A 27999-nucleotide genomic window follows, 5' to 3' on the forward strand; every position below is an offset into this window, starting at 1 on the left:
AGGACTGTGTGTGTGTACTTACTGTGCATGCACATGATAAGTTAAGCATCTGTATTTATAAGACATAAGGGCTCTTTTTATTGCACAGCATACTAAAATGTTTACTGTATATTTCTCTCTATTGATCTAGAATCACTGTATTTGCTTTCTTGGGATTTTAAGTCTCTCATTCAGTTGAGGCAAAATTAATATATCTTTCCTGTGCAAAAAGGCATTAAATTGCCAGTAAAGTTGTTTTGCTGATGCTAGAGTCTCCAAGAAATGCCTGTGTGTGCCTGGAGCCAGCACTCACAAGCCTGATAAAGAAGCAATGAAGGTATTTAGCTGTGCAGCACTTTCTGAGATGAGGGTGAGCTCCAACTTCTCACCTGAAGTGCCACCTGTCAGATCTGAGACCCATTAGCCATGGGGAAAATCTTACCAACTTGGACAAAAATTTTTGGAAGAAGAATTTGTTAATTATCAGTCCATGCACAGTCTGAATTGCTGAACTCTTTTACATGCTGGGAATCTCCCTTCCAGGAAAATCGTAGGATTTAACAAAGAAAGAGGTGAAGGATGTGTCTTGATTGTTAAAGTGGACAAGAGGGAAATGCAAATTGGAGAACTCTTTCAAAAGAGCATCAGATATATGATGGTGCTCTTCAAGTCCTGTCTTCCAACTGAAATGCAGCTTAAAGGTTAACAAAATCCACAGACAGCCACACTGGGAGTGCTGAATCATTACATTTTACAGTCCTTCACACTGTGAAACCTGGATGGTTCCCAAGAGTGAGCAATCTGGAAATAAAAATGTGTCTGATCAATAAAATGAAATGGCTTGAAGAAATCTGAGTTTAGTGCTCTATAAGTCCTAATTGGCTTTGCAAATATCAGAAGTGACCTTGCCCTTCACAGCTATTATAGTGTGTACAGGGTTATTGCAAGGTTACAACAACGCAGTGGTGATCCCCAGTGCTCTTGACCCAAAAGACACTGGTCACAGGAGAAATCAGCAGTAAGAAAGACCACCAAGAGTGCAAAAGTCCCCCAGTGGCACCTGGTGAGCTGAAGTTTTCATGCCCTGCTTGGGCTAGAAGGCCATAACTTCATCTCTCTCTCTACATCAGACATGGACTAATACCTATTTGTATCCCTACATGGCAGCTTCTTATTTTTTTTCAAAGATACGAGATATAGACAGACATACAGTTAACATGGGTGAGCTAATAAAAATACAAGTATATGTATTCAAACAGCATGAGCTATTTAAATAGGAAGTTAAACAAAATCCATCCCAACTGGCTTTCAAGTCTCATCCCCCTGATCTAAAAATCATTCAATGTTACTTACAGAATGCTAAAATCTCCAGAGGAATTTCTCCTCTCAGCAGCATGTGCAGACAGAATAAACTTCAGAGGGCTTACAACAAGCCAATGGAGACAGCTCAGCAGAGCCCAGGCATCTCCTTCCACAAGTGCTCTGGTCCCCTCTAGCATACACACCTGCCCTTTCATCAGTATCATAAGGAAAAAAGGGAAATTTGAAAAGCAAAACATATTGTGAGCCCTCACAGAGGGAACTGGAATCACAATAGGTTTTAACACACTGCTTGGCTTCAAAGAGTCAGGTTTGAATGAGATTTCCAGCAATGCCCAGAAGTATCCCCAAAGATATGTTTTGAACCACTCTGCCACAAAATGAACCAAAGCTCCCAGAAGGTTTCCTCTCCCTTGCCATGTGAATTTGAGCTGACAAGAGAGGTTTGCATCTCTGAGAACATGCAGTTCTACCAGTCTTTCTTTCACTGACATTGTTAAAAATCTGCATATTTCATTACCTGTGTTTTGTAACCTGGCACTGAAAACTCTCTTTGAGCTAAAATGTGACATTTCTCCCTTGTAACGAGAAAATTGCACCCTTGTCCACTTAAAAATTCTAATAATACAAATCCAAAATGAGCTTTGCATATTTAAATGCTTTTGAATAAAACACTTGATGTTAGTGAGGAGTGAATGATGACACTTTGGATGGGAGCAGAAGAGAACAGTTTTGCTGTTTGTGCTTCCACTGCTGCAGGAAAACCATCTGGGACATTGAGTGCTGATGACCCATCCCAAGGTCTAAGGCAGCCCCACAACCTGGGGGAGAGAAATAATTATTATTTTTCCCTCCATATGGACTCTGTGTTTGAGCTACTGCTCTGACTCACCACAGCAGGCATTGTGTGGTGAACTATCTGCCAACATCCATCCCAACTGGACCGTGCTATGGAGCAATCCTGAGGTTTCTAGAGCTGGAAGCCCAAACCAAGGTCTAGAAGGACCCATAAAAGTGTTGCATCTTTTTGCACCCTGGGGCACCTAGTAGCATTTCCTAAAAAGCACAGAAATAGGGAGACTTCATTATCACAGGCAAGTCTCCCCACAGCCACTGCAAAGCTCGACTGACCTCCAGGTCACATCTTATTCCCACTGTAAGAGCTGTGAAACCAGAGCCTTCAATCAAGTGGTTTTCACAGGGGCTCCACAACTTCTGCAGGAGGTTGATCGGTGCCAGCCTCAAGGCTTTTATTCAATTTGACAACACAGTGGTCATAGCTGTGAGATTTGCTAAGCCTTGGGAACATGGAATTGTCAACAACGGGATGGAGATACTTTTTATTTGAAGTCTTCCCTCTCCCGCCCACAAAAAAAATATTCTATAACTCTAGCAATAAATCCTCAGACCTCCAAGGGCTAAAATGGAAACTAGTGACAAACCATGGTGCCTGGGGTGATATGCTACTGTATAATCTTGCAATGGCACAGTAAATAACTAGTGTCATTTTCTTGTAATGTTCTTATTACTTTATCAGAATAAACATTAGAGAATACATCACATTCCGTTATGTTTCTCACTTCCTATTAAACTCCTGGCTGCTTCAGTGCAGCCTCTGTACACAGCTTGACTGCGGACTGGTGAGCTGTAACTTTCTGCTCTATGATATTATCATTTCTCAAGTCCTGTTCAACTCCAGCTGTAACTTTTCATGGGCAAAGATGGATGCCATGAGCAAAACCCAGGCACAGGCAAAATCTATCTCAATTTATCCTGGACAGAAAAAGTAACTGAGGGTACCTTACTGAAAGCAAAATATACTGCTTGAATGAATTTACAATAAGTAATGAAATATAGCAGGGAGAGACCATTTACTGTAGGGGAAGAAGGTAATATATGATGTCAGTAATTTACTTTAAAACTATGTTATTAAGCAAATATAAAGGTAATTATCACTTTTTTAGGCATTAATATTATATTTATAAGCCACTTGGTGTGCGACATTTACCCACATAAAAGAACCACTTTTAATTTCTTCCACAACAAGCTATATATGTTTTATGCCACTTCCAGGACTGGCAGCTCTTGGAGCAATAGTGGAAGGCGAAGGCAAAGGCAGGCCTGTGGCTGTCATGAAGGCAAAGTCCACTATCCTTAGGACTAGGCTATAAACACTAAAAAGCCAAATGTTTTGCCTAATCCATGGAGGAACTGCTGAGGTCAGACTGGGAATTAAATCAGCAGTTCTGGCCTTAGTTCACAGCCTGACACACAGATTCATCTTCATCCCAGCATTGCAGAAACCAAACAAGAACCCCAGCACAGAGAGTGAAGCCAGTGCTGGCCAACCAGCAGCATCACATTGCAGCATTGGACTGTTCCTGCACAGATTAAGAAGGGAATAATTTCACATACTCAGGCATGTGTAGATGTTTCATAGACATTGGCTATTTGCGACTTTGGGCTGGTTTTGGAGGAGCCACTTGGATTAATCTTTGGCTCCTCAGTCCAAAATGACAGTCCAGTTCCCTCTTCACTCTGTTCACCCTGAGTCCTGCCTAGTCCTGGAGGTCACTTGGATCCCTATTATCCACATTTCTGCCATGGATTTATGGTTTCTTTTTTTGAATGTGTGCACTGGAAATAATACAGAATATTCTTGCACACCATCAGTAATACTTCCCTGTCACTACGTGTTACCTGCTGCAGATGGATAAGCCAGCTCTGAACTCCTGTGATTTTGAAAGCTCTTCTGATACCTGGTACCATTGCTGGAATTGCAGATCCCAGAGGTAGGTGATCACAGGGAATTTCTCAGCATCTTCTTTACTTTCCTGAAAGGCTCAGAATAAAGCCTGAACATGTGCATTTTGAAGACTTAGATCCTAAAAGGAAAAAAAAATGAACACCAGCAATTATATTGCTTTCTACATCTCATGATTTGTAAATCAATATGATTTCAGTGCATTTGGGTTTGGCAAGCAGATTCAGAGCAGAATCACATACCCCTAAACCCTGGTCAGGGAGATTTTCCAACACAGGCTTTATCCTTCTCTCTCAGCACAGGCAAATGTTGATGTGTTTCAGAGACCTGATGACTGCAGGATTATATTTTGCAGTAACTTCACGCCAAAGCATCAACCCCTTGATGCTGGATGTTTTAAGACTGGCTGTAAAAATACTGCAAGAACAGTCTGTGGTCTGTGCCAGGAGGGATGCAGAGTTCAATGCCAGGAAAGTCATTGAAAAGAAAGCAGCAACCCCAATCCCCTGCAGATCCTTCAGGTTGTTCTGCCTTCATGACTTAACCTCCAGGAAGATGGGGAATGAAATCCCCCCAGACACAGAGGAGCTAGAGACAATGCCCATCCATCTTACTATTTATCATCCTGTTGCTCCAATCCATATGCATGTATTTTAAGTAATCCAAATGAACCAGGCTCATTAGAGTTTGTTTTGAATGGGGGTTTCTACCAGCTGGATCTTGGCACTGCATCCAGCACATGAGAGGTACAAGTCTCTTGTGCCAGCCTAGCTCTGTATTTTCTGAGTATTTTACATTAGAGGCAGCTGAGCAGCACGACCTCTCTGACACAGCTCCGTGCTCTGCTATGGTGTAGATTCACCCTTGCAACACCCAAAACAGCAACGTCTCTGAGAAGAAAACCAACCAACCAAACCCAGGCTGTAGCTCCATGACATAGGTGGCCAGTGGGAATGCACCATCCTCACTCTGCATCCTCTGCCATGGGCTGTGCCATGCCCAGTACAGCTACAGTGGGATCAGATCAGATGGGGAAAGGTTGGGAGAACTTTAACCAAAAATCCCCTGAACACCTTGATGAAATGACAACTGGCTCAATGGTTCCTGCATTTAAACCAGTAGCTCCTTTGCCCATCAAGAAGTTGGACTCTGGCTGTACGTGGCAGATGGAATCATCACTATCCAGGCAAGTAATTGCTGCTGATCCCAGTTTCTATAAATACATTATAAATGTTGCTTTTACAGTTAAACTCCCATCATCAAAGCAGAAGCACCCTTATTATTTAGAAAAGCCCATAATTACCAGGGTCTAATTTATTAAAAAGATGGGCAACTTAAACACCATCTTTAGAGATAATGAAACTGTGGTAACTCTGAGACTGAGGGGGAACATGAACACCATGGAAACTGCCACCAACAAAAGCCGTGATACTGCCTGTTGAAAACACCCAAAACACCCTCTCTCTTAAAATGGAAACAGGATGAATATTACTCAGGCTGCATGTGATGCTGGCAGAGAACAAAAATTCAGTTTGTGGGTTTCCACAGCGCTTTCTTTCGGCTGCTGCCCCAGCTGTACATGGCTGTGGCATCCCAGAGTGCCCCGAGAGGCAAAGCAGGATGCATTCACTGGAAACTCCAAACTGTGTGGAAGATAACTGCTCTCTACAGGCACTTTCCAGAAGTATGAACATTTCTGCAGAAGTCTATTAGAAAAATGGTGAAAAAATGGGAAAAATAAAATGGTCCGTTCTGTCTTTGCTTCTGGTATAAGGCTGTTCACTAGCAATGGTGCACACTGAGGTGTTGAGCTCTTTCTGTATAGCCCCAGGAACAGCAAGCACCTCATCTCTGCTCTCTATAAAGAGTGTTTCTTTCCCAACAAGAGAGAAACCTCAGGGCTGCCTGAAAGGAAGGGGTCCAGTCTGCAGCAAACCTCCCTGTTCAGTGGGACCTTGGATGAACCTTTTACAGAGAAAAGTGCCAGCTGCCATCAGCAGTGACTCTTCCCTGGCAAAAAAGTTGCTGCTAGTGGCATAAGCAGAGAGTTGAAGAAGGCACATTTAGCATTAGGGGCTCAGAAGCAAAATTTCAATGGATGCTGCAAGACATGCAGAGGTTTTGGAAGATGCAGGAGCACCCCAGCACTGGTTTTAGGGCAGCCTCTCGTTGGAGGGCACAGGGAAATGTGCTGCCCCATAACACATCCCAGCACTTGGAAAAGGTAGCATAAGGCACGAGGAAAGTCTTATTTTCTGGTGACAGAAATACTTTTCTCTCAGCTGAGGAGCAGAAATGGTGCCCTGCAATTATTCCTGATCCAGAGCACTAGACAGCAGCTACGTGCAAACCAGGCTTTATGCCACTAGATACTTTAACGAGGAGGTCAGTGTATTTTGCATCGAGGGATTTGGGATTTGTACATTAACTGGAGTGGCATGTGTTAGAAGGACATGTGAATTAATGACACTATTTATAACCCATCTCATTATCACACACAGCTTGATGCCTCAGACAGCCACTAATTCTCTTAACAAATTTCTTTTGCTGGAAATAAAACTGCTTTGCTTCAGTTGTGATGAGTTAGAAGAATGCTGCTGTTGTTATTGTTTGTTTTTTACTGTAAACATCTCTTTTCAAAGAAAGGCTCCGTGACTGCATGATGTAACTCCCCTGAGTCCAAGTCTCACATACAGAAATATTCATGTCGAGGCTGATAAATGAACAATGAACAAATTACATGCTTGAATCCCCTGCTTTGCTTTATTTTTGATCTCTAATATTAGATTGCTATAATTGTGTTGCAGCTCCTTGTGTGCATATTACCAGTCCATATGTTGCTATAGAAATGTAAAATTCAACATCTTGCCCCTTAGATTTTAAAAGAAATGTGCCTCTTCTTTTATTTATGTCCTATTCTCCGAAACAAACAAAAAAAGAAATCATCATCTGATAAATATTAAAGCCTTGAATATGATTCCAACCTTTTCCCTTAAGAGGCTGTAGCATGGCACTGGCTTTTCTGACTCTTTAAGCTGAAAGAGAAAGCTGAGCCCTAATCCTGCTCATATAGAAGAAAAGTAAAAGGGCATTTTTTTGTTTGTTCTATGTATCTGTATCTATACATTTATAAGGGTTTTAAGGACAACTTATAAGGAAACCAGACCCTCTTCCTAAACACAGATATCCAAGAGCAAAACCCACTCTTTCTCCTTTCTCCTGCCAAAAGAAATCACTATTTGCAAGGTTGGCTCCCTGAGGGCAATGCCTCTGACCTGTCTTCAGTTTCCTCCCATATTTGGGAATGATGACTTTTGATGCAAAGAATAGCAAGTATCAGTGCATCTGCTGTGGGCTAATTAATGCTCACCCACGAACCAGGGGGGATTTCTGATCCTCCTGCATTCTTCGAGCTGGTACTGACAGCCCTTGAAGGACCCTGGGGTTGGTACAGAAAAAGTGTCATCTCCCCATGTCTCTTCTTACCAGCCCCTCAGGGATGTGCAGAGAGTTTCATCACACTCGAGATGGATGTCTTCATCTGCCTCTAAGTGACTGGGAAAAGAGAAGAGAGACCACATCCTGGTGCAGAAAGTTTCTGCTTGGCAATGAGTGATGCTTTTTCTGCTCCTGAGAAAATAAACACTGGGAATCAATTAGATCTGAATATAGGTGAAAATAATGTGACTGATCAAGCACCGGAATTGTTTTAGTGATGGGAATGAAAAAAAATTCATTATGACTGAAAATGACACTAATAAAGATCCATTTCCAGAGGTCCGGAGAAGTGGAAAGGGCCATAAACTCATCAGTGCTCTCCAGTCTCCTGTTTTCCAAGGGAATAGAAGCAGAGCTCCTCACTCACTACAGCTGCTAAGGTGGAGAAAAGGACACCAGGAGGATGAACCCTGACACTATCCCATACCAGGGAGGTGCAGTCAGCAGTGATGGGCCTGAGCCCTCCCAGGTCCTCTGTGCTCACTGGTCTGCTCAGAACTGGGCTCAGTCTAAATGAGAGCACAGGAGAGAGCTCCTGCCTCATGGGTGGGAAAACCTCTGTTGAAGGTGTTTTCAGAAGTCTCTTCCAGTAGCCACTACATGCAGCTGCTGTGCTTAATCAAAGCCTGCATCAGCTGGTGGATCTACTGCCTTGCAGAAAATTCTCCATCCCTGCCGCACCACCGGTAATCATCCCCTGCCCCGAAACCAGTACTGCCTGGTTACATCTCAGAAACGTCATTTCCTTTATACACACCACTTTCCAGACTACTCAGGGGCTTATCAAGCAGAGGGATAAGCATATTATGCATTGCAGGCAGGGTAGGAGTTGATTTACTTCTCTTCTCATGCCGTGAGACTTCCAGGATGGAGCATGGAGGAGGAGGATTTAACGATGCATGATTTCTTTAGGCTAAAATGTCATGGACAAAGAGGACCCCGCTCGGAACTGGTCAAAGGATGGCCTTTTACTAGTTGAAGGACAGCCTTTTGCAGGACTTTCAGAGAACTTTGCTCCCAGCAAGCTGTTCCAGACATCTTCCCCCACAATGATCCTTTGCTGTGAGCTAATCTGTCATGTTAATTTAATGCCGTAGAATGTGAATGGATTGCACTTCATTCTTGCTAAAAAAACAAGTGCTTGCTGGTGACTGTTTGCATGGAGGGAAGCCTTTTAGGCACATTTATACCCCTCCTTCTCTCTATCCAGACCAGCCAGGCAGTTTTCTTGTAGATGACTCAGTGTGCAGTCGTGTGACTGGCTCCAAGAGTGTGGCTGTAACCAAGTATATGATAATACCATAGGTTTCACTGCCTCTGACTTCAGAAGAGCTATGGGTGCTTTTCCTGGGCTCCTGTGAGGGGGCCCTGTTTTCCTCCAAATCAGGGGTCAAAATTCTGCTGCTGCAAATAAATGCAATGCTACTGAAACTGGAACATTTGTCAGTTGGATCTAATTTAGCCTTGATTAGCTGCTCTGACCCCCAGTGTGCTCAAACGCATAAAGCTGAAATCTCACAGATTGTCCTCGAGCAAGTGCCGGGGTCTGGAAAGCTGCACTTTCCCCCTGAGCTCTGTAAGGTAACTGATAAATTACTTTGAAAACGAAGCCTCAAAGCCAGACTCGTCCATCCCACGTGCTGTACCTGCTCCAGGCACACACTGCAACCCCAGCTGCCAAACTTGGAGCCTGAAGGGATTTTCCTTGACTCTGGGTGGCCCAAAAATAGGGGGAAGACGTCAGCTTGTCCTCCAGGCACTGCCAGATTACACCTAACCAGCGCAACACAGGTCTCTGAGGCACCCAACACCCATAAAGACAAAGCTGTAATGAAAACCTGTCACTCCAAATAAGCCCAGCACCAAAAGGGGAACGGACCCTCTCAGGGACTGCATGGGTGCAAAAGAGTATCAGGAAAACATTCTCCCCTCTGTTACAGCTCTTGCTTGTCTGACACAATACATTATTTAATATGCAAAAAGCAGAGGATAGTAAAAATACCCACTTGGATGGAAATTTGCAGAGATTCAGAAATTGCTGAGCAGGGAAGGACTGCTGTTTATCCCTCCCAATGCAGTGCCTCCTCAGCTGGCTCCAGCATTGCCCTCCATCGATTCCTGCCACAAGTCCCATCGCTGTGGGATCCAGAGCATAGATTTCAGAGAGAAAACTCTGGTTGTTTGGGGGAAAATTTCTTGTAGCAATGACACAACCACAACTCTTCTGCAAATTGGTCCCAGAGTTAATTTTCCTCACTCCAGAAAAAGCACTGTTATATTTTTTTTTCCATTTGGAACTATCTTCAGTTTCCACTGAGTTTTATTATACTTCATCTACCACACTTCAGCACCCACCTTTACCAAATTGCCCTCCATGACAAAGGCAAGTGTAGATGGTTTTGGCAGTGTAGTCCAGCCAGCATTAATTGTACCCAGGCAAATCACTCATTTTCTGTTCTTAAAAACATCTCTTTCCCGATCAGGAGAAGGTCAAATACAGATTTCTCCTGCTATGCAATGCTTCTTGAGTTAGGAGATTGTCATCTATAATTATAAAATATTTCAAAGATATTTTAGCATTGACAGCCTGCAACCTCTGTGTGTCAGTCAGGCTGAAGTCCCTTGTGATAACTCAGCTTTCCTCCCCATGGATAACTGGACAGTGCATGAGGTTACCATCACGTGGCTCTCCCATGGAACAAGGTGGCTTTTAGCAGCAGTCAGCCTCTGGTTTCTGGGCCATCTCCAGGCATGTCAGGCCCCAAACAATCATGGTCATTTGCTTCTACACTCTCAGACAATATCTTGCCATCCCTGGCAGGACCTGCCTGCTCATCGTTGCTGTTTTCAAAGATAAACATATTATAGTCAAAGAGCTTAATCACAGGTAACAGTGACATCTTTACCTCGATATATGCTATCTTTAGCTTTATGCACTTATAACAGCAAAGGCATCACCTAGAGTTTGGAAAAATATTCTGTATTAATTGCAGTTGGAAAAATGAGCTGTAGAAAATATTTCTATGGATTTAACAATTGTTGTATTGAAAACACTTTCAAACCATCACCAAAACTTTTGGCATCTATTTTTCACTAATAGTATTTAGTTATCACCTATTTTTCATTGATAGTATCTGGTTTCTTGCAAATAAAAAAATCCTACAATTCGACTAACAAAAATTTTTCTAAAAACTTCAGTAAAATGTATCATGAACATTGCTGAGTGCTTCATCAGGGAAGGCTGAAATCTTCTTGGGAAGCTACCAAGTGTGTAAAAAGAAACAGTAGAAATTGGAAGCAGCTGAATTTTCTGACAAGGTGTCCCAGGTTACCTGAGACAGAGGCAAATCCTGCATAGATAAAGATGTAATCTAAAAACGATGGGTCCTGGTGCAGCTCAGTGACCATAGGTGTCTCTCCTCCATGGCAGCGACAGCATGGGTGGGATCCTGCTCTCCTACACCTGCCCTGCCACACCATGACCCCAGGCAAGCGTGGGGAATCTGTTAATAAGATATCAGGTGAAATAACTGTACCTGACTGATGCTACATATTAAGGAAAGCCAAGAAGCTGTGCTTGGGTTCTGCTTTGCTCTGAATTTAACTGAGATTTTCTAGTTGACACATGGGGTTGCAGGGAAGGGTTGACCAGTTAATTACCCTTCTCTATTTCCTACCCTTCCTCTGCATTATAAGCATATTTAAAGGGCACTTAGGAAAAGCAGTCACAACCTAAATCAAAATGTAATATGGAAAGATAATGTTTGGGAGGCTGTCTGCGAAAGCAATGTAGCAGGTATTATGCACTGAACAAAATGTGGCCTTTTCCTCCCCTGAGCTTTGCCTCTGGGCTTCTGTGCTTGCTTGTTTTTATCATGTCACAGCTTTTCTCTGCTGCTGTGGCAGAAGTGCTGCTGCAGGCAGAGTGGGCTTGTTGCACGCAATGCAGGGGAGCTGCCACCTTCCCACAGTGTGCAGGGGCAGGCTGCCCATGGCTGGTGACCCAGTGCCTCTCCACTGCCCCAGGACTCAGGGCAGAGCCCACAGCCAACATTGCCTTTCCCCCAGCATCCACTTCAGAGCATCTCCCTGGCAGGAGGAAAACGTCAGATTTCTCATTCCTCAGCTCAGAATTTCTCTATCTCAGGGGCTGATGAAATGCCACAACACAGTGGTACAGAACAGCTTAGGAAAAGAAAATACAAACCCCCACCCAAACATCCCACACAGGCACCAAAAAAGGGGCAATGTGGAAGAAACCACAAGCCCTTGAGACCAGCATAGCTTTGGGTTGGTTACAAGTGAAACTGATTTATCATTCCAACATCAGAAACAACAAGCTAAATTCAAACCATGGAAGATGGGAGAAGCTAAATTGGTAGGTGGAAGCTGACAGGTCACTGGAAAACTGCCACATAAATAAATATATGTTATCATACGTTATCTCCCCAAGTGGGGCCAAAGCTGGCAGGAAACTCCCCAACTAGTGTGAAACTGGCTTTAATAATTAAGCTGCAAAAAGTGAAGATTAAAAATTTATTCTGAACTAAATGAAGCTGTTAACAGAAGTTTTCTGCCATTACAGATTTATGATACATAGTACACCACCTTCTTTTGAGAACACTAAACTCATTGTTCAGCCTCTGTGAGCGCCTTGGGCCATGCTGCCTCTCACACCTTTGCTGTTCACTGCCTGGACTCTCACTTTAACACCAGAGGAGCAATGAAAACACTTTATTTTGTTAATTCTTTAAAGTATAACAACCTCACATTTTCCTAACTGAAACATTGTTGGAAAATGTTGGAAGAGGGATGCATCAGGGATCTCAAGATTTTTTTACTGCCCTTTATCATAGAATTTCCAAAGCATAAAATTCCTTGAAAACATCTGTTATATAACATTCCGTTATAAATTATGGAATATTTAGCATAACCTGGAGTCATGCTAAAAAAAAAAATGCAGTAAATAAACTGCCAATCATTCCTTTTAAAGGAAACCAGAAAGAACTGGGCATCTGTAGGGTTGAGGACAAAATACTCAGTTACAGTAACAAGTAAATAAAAGAGGAAAACAGAATTATTCATGTTCTAATAAATCCAGATGCCCTATGATGTGCTCAATTAGCATTAACAAGGCTCAGCAAGGGCTGTATTGGACCTGGGGAGCTCCAGTCCTCCTGTGGACACTCAGGGCTTGAGTTCTGCACCCCTGGGAGAACCTGATGCCCTTCTCAGCAGGGTGCTTGTCCCTCTCTGCACACCAGGCCATGGCTTACTGGGTGGCTCTGGTCCCACTGTACCTCTACTTACCAAGCCCCAGAGATCACAGTGGGATCAATCCCACATTTGAGCTCCTTGGTAGAATGTCTGAGTAACAACCAGCATCAAAAGGAGGGCCCAGGTTTCAAATATAGTAAGATATTGAATTTTTGGCCACACACGTGACCTGTGAGTGGTTTGTTGCACCTCTGCACACCTCCAGCCCCTCTGCAGCCCTCAGGATTTTCAGTGTGATGCTGTGGCCATATGGACCAGGTAGGTTTTTGTATTTCTTCCTTTTCTGATACATTCTAATAACTGCACTCTTGGCTTTATCTAAAACTGTGGATAGTTTTACTGAAGAAAAAAAAAAAACTTTAAATTTAAAAATGTTTTAAAAAAAAAGGAGGACATAGTTTTTATGCTTTCCTCTGGTTAAGGTGCTTGCCAGTACATATAAATTCAGGACAGAGTCTGCTTCCCTATAAAAGTTTGATGGTGTTCTCTGCTGGAAGGTTGACAAGACATTGAATTCCAAATTCAGGAAATGTTTAACTCTATGATGTGTTTATAATTAAATTTATTTCCCTTGAATGCAACTGAGCATCTCCCTGGCTTATTGAGCAAGGTAGCTGCATGTTAAGGATTATGCCTGTGGAATCAAATAGATTGATGACATGATTCAGGACCTATCTGGAAAGATTAATTGAATTAAATATAACTTACACAATTTTCCTTAATCCTCTGAGGGCAACCTGGCCAACCTCACACCTTTGCTTTGCTCTAGAAACCTTATTAAATGAGAGAAAGGGAGAGAGGGAGAGAGGGAGAGAGGATTCTTTTATAAACTTAATTAAGAGCTTTGAATGTTCAATAAAATTACTATTCTTTGGAGGGATGATGTGAAATACTTATTGTCTCATCCCTTGTTGTCTAGGTCACTATTTTTTGCTTCTTTATAAATCAGCAGGGTGGCTGCAGACATTGTGGTGGGTCTTCCAGATCCCAACAATTTAAGTGACCAGATCAGCTCTGTGGTGCACCACGCATAGGCAAAGGCAAAATAAACATGCTTTTTGTTTCTGGGAATTTTGTGCTGCCCTACATAACAAATCAGGTAGATTTGTCTGGACAACAAAAGATGAGACATGAGCCCTGCCCTGAACTCAAGGAGCTTGAAGGTAGGTGAAGCATTGATGCCAGCAGGTTTCCCCGTGTGGGTCCAGTACCTGGTCCACAGATGGAGCTGGAGAAGTTCAGAGCTGCTCATGCAACACTCACATCCATGACACTGCCATTTCCCACAGTATCCTTTTGTCTTCAAGCTCATAATTGCACAATTAATAAATGTAATTTAAAACAGGACAATTTTTTCTCTCAATTACACTTAAGGGGTTTCCCCTGCAATATGCATTATCCATCAGTTCTTACAGAGCTTTTCCAGAGGAACTTGATGTTTTTTCAGACAATATGGATGCTCACAGCTGGCCCCCAGCTGCATCCCACCTTTACAAACCAGGTTCACTTTGGCTCCCACTGGCTATAAAACTGAGGTAGTGGCCTGGTGGAGGTAGAGACCCTCAGACCACCAGTCTGCACCTACCAGGATTCCCTGGCAGAGGCTCTGAGGACTGCAAAATGTCACTCATTAAACTGATTAGGTACACTCTGTCACATCACCTGCTTGTGGAGCAGAGAGCAAAAGCAATACTATATCGTATTTTCAGGACAAACCAGCAAGAAATACATTCAGCTGTAGCAGCAGGGGCATGTTGGTATGCAGAAACTCACTTTTTGGCTTGGATTTGGGCCAGGAAACATTATCTAACACCCCTACTGGGGTGGGAAATGGGACTTTAATCTCAGAGTCTTCAGCCAAGTAATTAGATGGACAATAAAATTCACATCCCCTCTCCCAACTGGTAGCCAAAGGTTTTTCAGTGATTTTTTTTCCTTGTAATATCTTTAATGAAAGCAGCATTGAAACGTAATATCGCATCACCTACAGTTTGAACAGAACTTTAAATTGCATAGTGCTTTTATCAGTTATATATTTGATTACTGTTGGCCTTGTAGACACATTATGGTCACATTTATAACTATCTAGAAAAACAGTAAATTTGCCATTAAAAACAATGAGGTGTAAAGACTTACAAGGGCAGTGTCTTATAGAATAAAAGCATGTTATGTAGCTGTTCCAGTACAAATGCCTGAAAGTTTAGTACCACAGTTTCTCTGCTATATAGTCATCACGTAAATATTTGTGTGTATAGAGTGATGTTCTTGCAAGGACACAATTTATACAGCATTTATATATAATTTGGCATCAAAATAAACAGTCCCCTTTTGCTTTCAGTTCAGACCTGGCATAAAGCCACTAAATTTGCTCTAGATTTGTACTGCAAGCAGGAATTTTGCCCACTGCTTCTGTAAGGGAGCTAATTTTCCAGTATTTTATTTTTGTGCTGTGCCAACTAATTTGGATACAACAGATTGAATTTAAAGGTCAAAAAGTCAAGAAAATTGACTGCTTGAAGAAGATGAAATATTTTTTCAAAACCAATGTAAGAGAATTGAAACAGCTCAGAGAAGTCATGAAGCATTTTATGAAAACTGTATTTCATAGGAGGTAAAATTGAATCTAGGTGCCAGCAACAGCCTGACATTGGTTTTAGCAAGCCTTCCTCAAATCACTGAGCTTTTATCAAAAGCTATTTTACTTCCAGCAATGCTGATGACCAAGCAAAAAAAAAAAAAATTTACATCTGCACCTTAAAGTCCACAAAAACAGACACCAGAAAAAGAGCAAAGAATTCCTGACCCAAGCCATGAATCTGACTGTTTGGAAACTACCTGAAGCTAGTTTTCACTTTCCATACAAGACTTTTCTTCAGCACAGCAATGATAAATCAAAGTCCAGGATCCAAGCTGCCTGGAAAGAGCAGCTTTCTCTTATTGCAACCCAACCATGTGCACGTTACCCGATACAACTTCTCTTCCCACCATAGTGAGGAGAGTGAACATGTGTATTTCTATTGGAATAGAAGTTATGAAGACAAGCAAAAAAGCTTTCTATCCTGTGGTGATACAGGGGAATTACCAACTCCTCACTGGAGACGAAACCAGTGGAGTTTGGAGTAAATCTCCCTTCTGATGGGGCTGTGGCAGCATGCCAAGAGCCTTGACTAGGAGTCCTGGTAACGTGAACAGGATTTATAAAGGACAATGGAAATGGGCCTTGGAGTCTGACAAAAGTCACTGCACATGAACTGGGCTAATTAGTGCTTATTGACACTTTGTGGCATAGAAAATCTTATGCTTATGTGGGAGTAAATTGGCAATTCCATTCACAAGCTGGCAAGCCACTCTGAGGACAAAAGCTGACACCTGAGTAGAGCTGTTCATCCTGGTTACTGAGCACAAAGAGTGGCAGCCAGTCTGTGGCTCCCACAGTTTTTCTGAGAACAAGCTGCTGCATCTCATTGTGCTCTTTTTGCCCCGCACAGTTGCTCTCTAGGTGTAGGATGAGAGAGATGCCATCCCATCTGCCCTCCTCGAATGCTGCCTTTCAGGAGACCTGGAGATTGCAAGCCCCCAGTACACGAGCACTGCAAGGCTGGGTATTTACCCCTGTGCTCAGGAATACGGGGCCACCAGGGTGCTCAGTCCTGGGCACTTTATTTGTATAGAAAATTCCTCCTGGTTTGGTCCCACAGGTCATCTCTGACCCAAGCAGACCCCTTGGGCTGAGTGTGCCATGTAGCTCTAAAATGCTCTGGAGTGAAGGGGCCCTGAGGGCTGAGAGCCATCAGGCCAGTGAGGCACACCAGGCAGTGCTGTGTAAGCCTAAAGGACAGACCTGCAGAATCACAGAAAACAGGGCTAGGAGGCACCTTGCAAGTCCAGCTCATACATTTTCTTGCCTCAGGCAGGATCAGCTGAACCTTTGCTTATGAGATATATGTCTCATCTGTCCTTAACCACCTCCTGAGATGATTCAAGTACTTCACTGCCCACTAGGAAGTTTTTACAGATATCTGATTCTGTTCTTCCCTGCTGCACTGCAAAGCTAGCATTTCATTGCTGACCTGCAGCCTCTGGCCTTCCCTTCTTCACTAATGCTAAAAGCCTTCTGTGCCACATTTAATATATATGCTCCTGGGAGGGAATCCAAGGTTTTACATACATATATACACACAGGGAACAGAAACAGAGGCCACTTTGCCAACACCCCCTGCTAAGTCCATGACAGCAGAGCTACAGCTCAGTGAGGCACAGGGGAAGAAGATGAGGGGCTCTGCCACTGGAGAAGCAACACCTCAGAGTAAGGCACAGGAAGGACCACATTCAGGGTTATTTCTGATCTTTGGACAGGGAAACTGAGAAGTATTTGCTGAATGCTTTGTGCTTTTGTGGTTATTTAACATGGACTGAAAGAAGGACTGGTTTTGTGGTCATTTGTGCTAATACAATCTAAAAATGCTGTTTACCAACACTTGTGACAGAGCCCTGCAATGCCATAGTTGCAGGCTCACACATCAAATGCTAGTGCACTGTTCCCCTACTTCATCACCCACACAAGCATCCATGTCAGGCAGGATTGCCAGCCCAGAGTAATGCCAGAGACTGCTGACCATCTGCTAACTTGTTACATGTCCCACAGTTAATCTGTTTTGTGCAAACCTCACACATACCATAGTGTTGCAGCCAAAGGTTTTTCAGCAGTTCAGCAGTATACACACATCTGCTTCAGTTCAAACACCCATTCGTATGGGGAGATTAAAGACATTTTACACCTAACAGCAAAAAATGCCTTCTGTGTCTAGTGACAGCTCAGGAAATGTTATCCTGAGGAGATGACATAGGTTTTTCACAAGGGATATCTGGCCTCAGATGCTGACAGCACCACCAGTAGGTTGCAGGTCCCAAGAGGGTTGAATCCAGTTACACAGCTAGCTGAGGCACTGCACTATAGCCATCCAGCCCCAAAACCCCATCTTGCCAGCACTCAGCATAGCATCCACCAGGAAACACCAGCCTTCCCATTTCCTGAGGTCTCCAGCTGCTAAATGGCACTGAGGATCTGAATTCAAGGTGGGATTTTCAATCTCATCTCCATCATTAGCATCCTACAAGAACTACTTTCAGCTTTGTCCTTGGGGGGAGACATGCATTATGCATAGCAAGAATTTCTCCATCCATCTTCCAGAATGCATTATCACTCTTGATAAGGGCTTTCCAAGTCACCAGTCTCATTTGAAAGGAAGGTGAGCTGACCCATGAATACTGCAGCTCCAACAGCTCTTTGCTGGAAAAACCATCAGAAAGGCACAGGGGGCAGGAATGCTGAGTACAGACCCGGACTACAGAACCCTGTGTAACATGTACTGGACTGGGCCTGACCCTGTCCCTCAGGCTGTGTGTCCCATGCCTACTATTTCTGGGTGCGATGAGCATCTACATGGAGCTTCAGAATCAGGGGGAAAGGACACTATGTCTTTGTGGAGGTATCAGGGAAAGGGTCAAGATTCAGTGGATCTCCAAAGGTCTCTTAGGATTTCCCAAATCCAACATGGTGACAGTAAGATTAAATTTAGCATATTACATAGTTTCCTTGTAGCAGGAGCAGGATAGCTGGATGTTTATGGACAAGTAGAATAGACTCAGAGAGAAAGGCAATGAAAGCTTTGCAGGGCATGCTCTAGAAGTGTGTGCGAATACATTAAAGCAAAATGCATTACTCTATTTTACCTTCTGTATTGTAACAGCAAATTTCCTTTTTCACTAATGGAATGTGCAAATGCGGCACAAAGTCTGAACCCAGACTCTTGGGGGCTGTTTTTACAGCTTGTAGAATCAGAGAAAAATACCTCCCAGAGACACAAGGCAATGCAATCAACCTCGTCCGGCAGTTGGTCGTTTCCTTAATGAGCAGGCATTGCATTGATGTGTCCAAAAAGGCCACTCCAAGTACAGCTCTGTTTTGATTGTGTTCTAATCCTTTCCCCCATCAAATGCCAAAAATATTTATGCCTGCTGTATTACATTACAAATTTATATTTCTGAAAATTAATGAGTTATGACATGACACCAGGCATGATAATTGAACCTCAGGGCCCAGCCCCATTGAAGCTGGTTTAGAGTTCTCTTACTTTTGGGGGCTAGAATAACCTCCAGATGGCATTGGAGATGTTAAAAATAAAGAGACATCCAAGCCTACAGACTGACTTTCCACCAAGGGAGATGTCTAATTATACATCCACTTTGCTTTCCCATGCAATGCATTGGAAACAATTATTTTAAATAGATAAAGGATTTCAGTGAGTTTCAATTTTCCTTTCTGTCTATCAGCTGTGCAATATGGGCATGCACAAAATCTTAGTCATGGATGTGGATATGTCCTGAAGTTGTATTCTGACATTTGTGAGTCTCATTAAACGTGCTTCCTCTATTGGTTTGTTTGTTTTTTGTAATTGCAGCATACGAACATTTTTAATTTTTCATTTCCGCTCTTGGCATTTAATTTGAAGTGATCCCGAGTTTAGTGCCAAGACATGTATTGGAAATGACCTTCAAGCTTGAGAGAAAATAATTTCATTTTAGAATCTGTCAATAAGCAATAGGCAGAAGCCTTGTGCATTTAGTAGCATCTATCAAACGTTTTCCCTTAAGAACTTGCTGACCTTCTTGGCAGAGGCCATTCGACAACACACCACTTCTATTCACTTCCTTTATCAAAGAGATGGGATTTCTACTAAGCCATTTCTGCACTCAGAAATTAGGTCAGCTATCAACAGCAACAGATTACAGAGCTCAAATGATCTGTTCTCTCTGCTTGATGAAAGAGAAGTATAACAGTGGCCTTTCAGTGCCTTACAGTCAGGACATCCTCATCTGAGCTCTGCTCCTGCATTACATGACTCTACTTTTCAAGACCACAATGATTTAAGGAAGTGGCTATTTAGCAGCATGTAAATCCACCCAACACTCATTACATTCTGGTTTTGCTAACAGAAGTCTGGATAACAGCTGATCAGATAATTTACAGTGAATATTCAGAGGAGTTTCTCATGCTTTACAGCTGTGAAAGTAAGATCAGATCCGGAACAGAACTGGTCCCAGTGAATTACACAAGCACATTTGACAGAAAACTCATTTTCCAACATGCACATCACAAGAGGGAAGGAGGAAGCTTTGAGTGACAGCCTCTTCAATAATAAGTTTTTGATTGCAAAGTAGAAAAACTAAAAATTAAGATTTTTAGAAAGTAGGTGATAAATTAAGAGAAGTAAGTGTTTTCAGATGATTTGAAGCTCTAGAAACACATTCCATGCATATATTAGCTTTAGCAGAATGAAATTACCATGTTTCCAAAATTAATTTAGTAGCAACAAGCTTAACAGAAGGTAAACAGTTGCAAGTATGTTCCTGTAATTTATTTCATAGCACACATTCATTCTGTGGTAGAATCCCCTTTGCATTCTCACCAGTAGTCAGCTTTGAAATGTTTCGTCTGGTTACGGATGCTGAAGATGTTCAGCTCACAGATATCCCTGTCACAGAGAGGTAACTTGCAGATGTCCACAAGCCCTGAGCAGATGGTGCACTGGAGAATTTCTGCATACTGAAGGGCTGTGCAGAATTAAAAGGAATTTTTATGAACCCACCAGGAAGCAGCTGCAAGCACAGTTAGTTTCTAACTATCAGACATTCAGCGTGAATGGGACGAGCCCTCTGTGTTGTGCTTCAGCACCCTGGGATAGAGAAAAGGCTTCAAACCAAAGTATCAACACCAGAGTAGAATCAAACTGCGGTAGCTTTTCCTGAGCCTAAATCCTCACTCCTGTCCTCCCCTGGTCCTTGATGGAAAAGGGTGGGTCTAACTCCCAGGGAATCACCTGTGTAAAGTATGGAGATTCTTTACTAGTTTGTAAATGCAGGGGGTGAGTCAATGAAGATGGTGTTTTACCCAAAATTACTCACAGAAAAGACACTTATTAATAATAAATACTTATTCTTAATAACAATATTATTAATAATTAAGACATATTAACTACCATAAATATAATAATTTCCTTTCTGGAATCTACTTTTGAACATTTATAAGCTGTAAGAATGCTGTAAGGAGGAAGTCTATACCACTAATTCCTTCTGCAGTGTAATACTTCATGTACAATAGGTATGTATGGACACTGAAAATGTATGGAACAAAAAAAAAAAAATCAACCTGCTTTTCATTTTGAAAGATTATCAAAACTTTTGGGGAAATAATTATAGCTGAGATGGATTTTCTACAGATTTTGTAAGTAAAGGTTTCCCTTTCGCAACAAAATAAGTCTGTTAACTTTCTAATCTACCATTTTTTATGAATTTCAGCAGTGCTGCTAAGGGAATTTGGTAAGTTAAAACTGACAGGTGGAAAACGTGTAAGGAATGCACTACAAACTTGTGGATGCACCAGCAGAATTCAGAGTTTTATACAGGATATATTTTGGAGTGGGGATACTTAAATCTGGAAGCATATACTTCTAGAACAACAAACAATTTATGAGATCATACAGACTCATTGCTATCAAGTTTGTGCCATCCCACAGTTTCAAAGGATGTTTTTAAGCTTATTCTGTTTAACTAAAGGCATAAAATTACATAAAATGTAAATAAGTGATCCCTTGCAGTTCACTATGCTGTGCATTATCTTTGGCAAAGTAAACAGAGTATTCAGAAGTAATAGCCATTACACTGGTCTTTTTCTTTTTCAGTAAATGCTAGATATGATTTTCACTCTGTGAAAATAGGTATTTTCAAATGTTTCTTGGCAGTAAAGTTTTCATTAAAGCAGAGGGACCTATTGGAAAAATATTCATTAAAACCTCATGATTTTCCTACCAGTTCTAGCCTGGGAGATTTTTTTTCCAATTTTAACTGCAAAATAAGAAAAGCAATTTTTTTTTCCTAAAAAAAAGACAGGGTATAGATTTTGGCCCTTAGCTAAAATGCCAATGGCCTCTTTTGCATGCCCAGCCATTTCCACCCCAGGTCCATACTCTCCTGCTTGCACTATCCCTCCTCTCTCTGTGCCTATTGAAAGCATCCACTTAGCTGAAGTATTTTAAAAAGAAGGTCCTGATTCCCAGAAAAAAAAAAAAAAGAAAAAAAAAGCCTTTTTCCCTCTCTCTCTCTGAAACACTGGACTGGGTGTGCATTAGGAGAGCTAGAGCAAAGCCAGCTGCAAAATATCTGTGGATGGGGACCAAACTCTCCCTTTTGGGTTTAGTGCAATAGCAATAAAACCAACATACCTTCCTGGTTTGTCTATTTACTTATTTATTATTTACTGATTTTACTATTGAAAAAAAGCAAGCTTTGCTATTAAAATATTCAATCATATTTTTAAACAATAAAGCAAAACCCAAACATGGTCTTTTTCTCTAGTCAGTTCAGAGCCCTATATATCAAGTGCAGATATTCCCTGCAAAAGTTTCAGACTTTAACTAATTATGTTGCTAATCAAGAGCATGACTGCATTTTGATTGCACTCAGTTATCTCTCATCTCTTTCTTCTCAAAACAGTAGGAAAAAAAAACCCAGAACAAAAGGTTCATATCTCTCACAGCTGCTCTTTATGCACATCTAATTAATCTTGGGACTATTAAAATTCAATACAATGAGAAAGTGGTCAATACTGTAATTAGATAAACGAGCTCACACAGTAGTGAAACAATCAAATCAAACAAGCTTCATCAAATATTCCTCATAAGTGACAGAACAAATACGTTTCAATGCCTGTTTTCAAATTCCCCGATGATGTTACGATAGCCTTGTCTAACCTTTCAGAGAACAACAGTGGTGTCTCCTACTGCATGTGATGCACTATCTATACCCTTTGAAACACAGAGAATTTATCTCTAACACCTTTCTGGATCAAACGCTTCTTGAAATTCTAAAGCAAGTAGAAATGGCTATTCCTACTCGAAGACAACTCAGCATCTTCAGATCAAAGGAGCTAAACAAACATTTCCTGTCTGCAAACCTAACAAGAAAATCTTCCCAGTAGCAAAGAGATTCACTACATAATCACCACGTGCTCATTATCTCTCAGCAGCTTTAGATTTTACATTCAGGAGTGTAATGGACATCATTTGAAATAGGACATCATTTGAAATAGGACATCATTCCTGTCTTGATATGCATGTTATGTTTAGAGCCTGTCATCAGAGATTATTGAAATCCTCCTGAAGTGCAGTGGTGAGAAAGTAACTGGATAGGTTATTTTTGTTAGTTACTTAAGAGTATTTGTGGGCAGCTTCTCAGAGCATAAATAACTGCTCCTCAACAGGAGAACTATCTCCTACAGGTCTTTCAATAGTCCAATTGCAGTTTTGAAGACAGAAAAAAAAATCCACTAGAATAGCCAGGCTCTGGGTTCCTGCAGAATGATGGCTGATTAAGAGGGCTGTTATCCTTCCTGTGATACACATTGGTGACATGGCAAAAGACTCAGTGATTGATACCGTGTGAGCTCATGCACCGAAATCATGTGATGCCTTCAAAGGATGTTGGCATTAATTTATAAGTAGTGGAGGAAAATAAGCACATCTTTACTGCTTCCTGTGCTTTACCTCATCCACTTACTACCTCTATCTGCCACCATCAGAGTCAGTGTTCTGGGAACCCTGCAAAACCCTCTCAACAGAGATGTAGTTTGTACAGACAGTGACCAATATATAAATTCATACCTCTAAAATACACCTCTGAAACACAGTAAAATCACTTTTAGGTGACCATATTCAGACTAAAATTCTTGCCAGCATTACATACATTGATTGGCTTCATATGCCTAATCCACAAAGCCCTGGCAGCAAAATCATTACCTGCAAGAAAGCATTGAGCAGTGCGCTTTCCAGAGCAGTAGTCCCACTCCCTGCCCAATGCTGCCCATTCAGACCAGTAATATTTTTCTAGTCTCTCCAGTAGATGAGATTTAGATCCCACATTTGCGTAGGTGGTTACTTTTACAAGCCCATTCAATAAAACCTTGGAAGACTGTCAGTATGGCTGACAAATATAAAAATGCTCAAAATGACTGCCCTTTCCAATGTTTCATGATCCATGTCACATACCTGAGAATTATCAGTGGAAATCTAAAAAGTACATCTTAATTAAAATTTAACTAAAATATAAATTGGATTTTTTAGCTTAGATGCCACTACAACCCAGTGCAGCACTCCAGGTGAAGAACAAGAGCTGGTTAAGGTTTCATTGTGCAAATCCCTTTTCATACTGTGAGGTTTTTATTGCTGCTTAAGCACAGTAAAAAGGGGAGATGGGCCAGGCTGCTGCTCCTTTGAACTTCACACTGGTTACAGTGGGGGTGTAGAAACCCTCTGTGCTATGCAGCCCAGCACATAAGCATCTGGATAAAGTCAATCAACTTGAAAATCTCTGTGCCCTTTCCCTCCCACATTCCTTCCTGTTGGGAGTTGAACTGGGATTGAGGAGATCCCAGTCTTATTCCCTTTTCCACCTCAATGCCCTTATGTGACCTTGCACAATCTCTGCTCACATTATATGATATAATCCAGGAAAATTTGTTCTCCTTTTTGTACCAGACAAACCCTCAATCCCAGCCTGAAGCAAACCAACAGCAGCCTAGACTAGAGAGAACAAATACAGCAAAGCACCCACAGACACCAGCACACATACCCCAAAACACTTTGCATTTCTCCTTCTTTGCCTGCCCTGGGCACCCTCTGCACCTTGTTTCACTTCTTCCTCACTTGTCCATGTGGCTTCAAAACGGCAATTTCTGCCCCTACTGAAATGCTTTCAATACCCAGGCACCCACACCTCTTTGCCTTCTTCCACTGCTCTTTTGAGAAGGGTAGAGTGGCAGCATGATCTCAATTGTCTGGGGAGCTCCCAGCTTGCATAACTTTTCACAGTGCTCAGAAATTTCAGAGTTTGATGAGTTTTACTGCAGTTACCTTTTTTTTAATTCATATTAGTTTCAAGTTAATAATTTGTTAATTTTTATAGTTCACTGTCTAAAAAAACCTCTACTGAAAAATTTTACCATCTTACCTCCAAATATTACTAATATTTACAGCAATTGAAAATTACAGTCAAGTCTCACTTAACCCATCTCAGCTTTGGGAAAGGCAGAGAGTTTTTCCTTAGCCTCATGTCATCAGTGAATTAGGTATTTTCCAGAAAAGCCAAGAACTAGAAAGTTTTTGCACCTGGTTGTGACCACTTTGCATGCTCTCAGCTCTGCTTCTTCAGCAGGGATTCAGTGCCAGGAAATAACAGACTCATTACCCGCTTTCCCTCTTTCCTTAAGCCATATTCCCCATTGCTTTGCACTCAGCAAGGGCTTTGCTTTCTCACCTCGTGGTCCAATTTCCTGAGTTCACACTGTGCTGTCTGAATAAGAGTGTCCCAAATTGCCTTTTTCTGAGTGTGGTTACACACATACTCCTCCTAACAAGCCACAGAGGTCATAGTTGTCCTGACGAGGGGAGAGGAGGAACAAGCTTCAGCCCTGTAGCCCACAGAGATGTCAGTCCATTGTGAAGCTGGGCATCCACCAGCAAAGTTTTCTTCATGATTATGGATCCTCCTGAGGACATGGAGAGAGTCTTGTAAAAGACCAAAGGGCTGGGAATTGCCCTGCCACCTTGACTGGTAAATCTGCATTGCTGCAGGCCTGGCTCATGCCCACAGCAGCTGCAAATTTGCCTTTTGTGCCCTTTGTCGGAAAGTATGGGGACAGTCTTGAGTGACTGAGCTGACAGAAAGCAAAGCAGGGATGGAGGCACAGGGTCAGCATTACCTCCTCTACAGTGGGGTCCTTCTCCACTGAAAAAGTGGAAATTTTGTCTCCTGGGATTTCTGCCAAAGTCACTGATTGCAAAGTTCCGCACAGAGGCAATGTGGGATCTTTGCTGTACCTCTATTTCTTCAGTCCCACAAAATCTTTACAGGTGTCTGACTTCTCATTGCCAGGGTTGTTAGCAAAAAACCACCTGCTAACTCAACCAGTGCTGGAGGTTTCCAGTCCCCAAATACCAGAGAAACCCAGGGCTTAACTCTGACCAACATGAAAGCAACTGGAGAAACCCCACTGTGCCTCCAGACTGAGCCCCCCTCACTGTAGCAAGCAAATAAATCCCTCTAACTAACCCATTAAGGCCTCACATTTTGTGTTTCTCAGCATTTTCTCTTTAATTACAAAACTAAATTAACATTTTAAAGAAAAGGGAATCAGATATGACAACTTGGTTGCCAGGGAACCTTCAAACACAGAGGTTCATTTCAGCAGGCAGCAGCCTGGCTGCTGTCCTGGGTGCAGCAGGGCTGCTGTGTTGTGGGGAGCCTGGTATTTCACTGCATACTGCAATAGCAAAAGATATTTTTAAAAAAAAAAAAAAACATAGGAGGTCAACATCACAAATACTTGCTGCCTTCAGCATTTTAATGGGGCCCGAAGGTATTTCACTTCTCTGTGGAGAGTTACCCAGCATTCAGAGTGGCTTTGCTAAGGGATTGCAGCGTTTGTCCACTCCCCCGCAGTCCTGGAGCACAGGAGAGCTGCTGCAAACCCAAATGCACCAACACAGACTGTCAGAAAGGAAGGAAGAGCCAAGCTATCCCACGTGCACACTCCTCCTCCTCCTCACAGCCCTCTTTTAGCCTTTTCCTGGCTGAGCAAGCGGCAGGGTTTGGAGTTAGCAGCCATTCCCAGTATTCTTGATGCTTCCAAGAGCAGGGAAGAAGCCTGCAGCACCTCCTGCACTGGAGAAAATCAATGAAATATTCACTTGTTTGCTGGGATCACATAAGCAGTGCCACTGTAGAGCCTCCCAAAAAGGAGTTGGGACTGTTTCTGGAGGAACCGATGCTCTCAGTCCTTGGAAGCACCAAAACAGATCTCACAGTGTCTGAATTTTCTTGTTCTTTCGTTGTTTCTTTCTGAAAATAGGATTTTCTAGTAGCTTAAGCTCCCAGCAACAGCCTAGGGAGTTGAATCTATTCATATATATGCATATAATTGGTTCTGCAGAAACACGTGGAAAGTCAAAATGACACTGTTGTGATGAAATCATAACTTATTGATTTAAGGCATCTGCAGCCCCTTGCTGAGGCAGCAGGAGCTGCCTTCCATAAGAGATACATATTCAGTATCTCTGAAAGTCATTTTAAATGCCCTGCACTCTGTTCCCCCACAGAAAGGCTGCACAGCTCTGCCTCCCCAGCACATCCCCAGCTCCAGGAGCAGCTCCAGCCCTGCAGACAAGCAGTATCACAACTTAAATACAACAAATAAAAGGTCAAAGTCACCTGGGCTGGGAGCAGAGAGCCAGCCTGCTGCAGACAGCCCTCCTCCTGGCAGATCCAGTGTCTGCCTCCATGCTTCTACTTCTGCTCCAGACCCTGAGGGAGATGTGTGCTTTCTGACAGTGCAGTCTAAGATGGTATGTCAAGAAAATCCATGTCCTAATTATCCAGTGTCCCTAGCACAGTAACCAAGACCTAAAAGAGGAGAGACTTCTCTTATTCGTGTCCCTTCCCACTTTCTGTCCAGCTAGGCATTTCACTGACTTCATCTAGCAGTTGCATCTCCTTTGTTTAATAATGATAGAGAATTTTTGTGGGTGGTAACAACATACAATGCTTTGATGTATATTTGATAACAAAAGTTAATGTATGCTCAGAGGGAGAAGGCAGTAATCAGCCAAAGGAGAGTTCTGAGAGCAAGTAGAGTTTGTAGTACCTTCCAAATTCCAGTTCCACATGCATTATTGCCCAAGTGCTTGAGAAGCCCCTGATAAATCAGTGTGAGGGAGTGGGAAGTGCAGTGATGCACATACAGCTGCACTAGTGAAGCCCATTCTGTTTCTGAGCTGTCAATGCCATTGAGTTCATCCAGGAGAGATGATACTCTGACAAAGCTGTTTCCTCATTGCAATGACCTAAACAGGACAGTTTGACTCACCAGAAAGTTTCCAATTAAGTTGCCTGGGCAAGGAGACTGCAGCTACTTGGAGTTTTAGAGGAGGATATCTTAAATAGGAAAACCAAAAAAATACCATTTATCACCGCAGTTTCCAGGATCTTGCCTGATGTCTCCTTTTGGGAAGGGGGTTGTAGCCTGAACGGATGCACAGACTATGAAAGAA

At 42.4% G+C, this 27999-nt stretch overlaps 1 protein-coding gene across 3 annotated transcripts in view; it reads right to left on the reverse strand.

Moving 5' to 3' along the window:
• Nucleotides 1-1830: 1830 nt before the first annotated feature.
• LOC127469986 (protein FAM162B-like) overlaps nucleotides 1831-27999 on the reverse strand; it is a 59500-nt gene continuing 33331 nt past the window's right edge. The window contains exons 4-5 of one of the 3 annotated variants that reach the window (XR_007904140.1): nucleotides 4059-4184; nucleotides 1831-2120 (exon numbers count right to left, since the gene is read on the reverse strand). Coding sequence is in view for 2 of the 3 variants with exons in the window: in XM_051785014.1 (XP_051640974.1) it covers nucleotides 20357-20452 (96 nt within the window). In the remaining variant the exon portion in view is untranslated. Of the gene's footprint in view, nucleotides 2121-2191; nucleotides 4185-17598; nucleotides 20453-27999 lie in introns of those variants that run through there. The other 2 variants (XM_051785018.1, XM_051785014.1) reach the window with 2 other exon arrangements.

This window comes from Manacus candei, unplaced genomic scaffold (genome assembly GCF_025592945.1).
Source record: "Manacus candei isolate 608988 ecotype Guabito, Panama unplaced genomic scaffold, ASM2559294v1 h1tg000003l, whole genome shotgun sequence".
Classification (NCBI taxonomy): Eukaryota; Metazoa; Chordata; class Aves; order Passeriformes; family Pipridae; genus Manacus; species Manacus candei.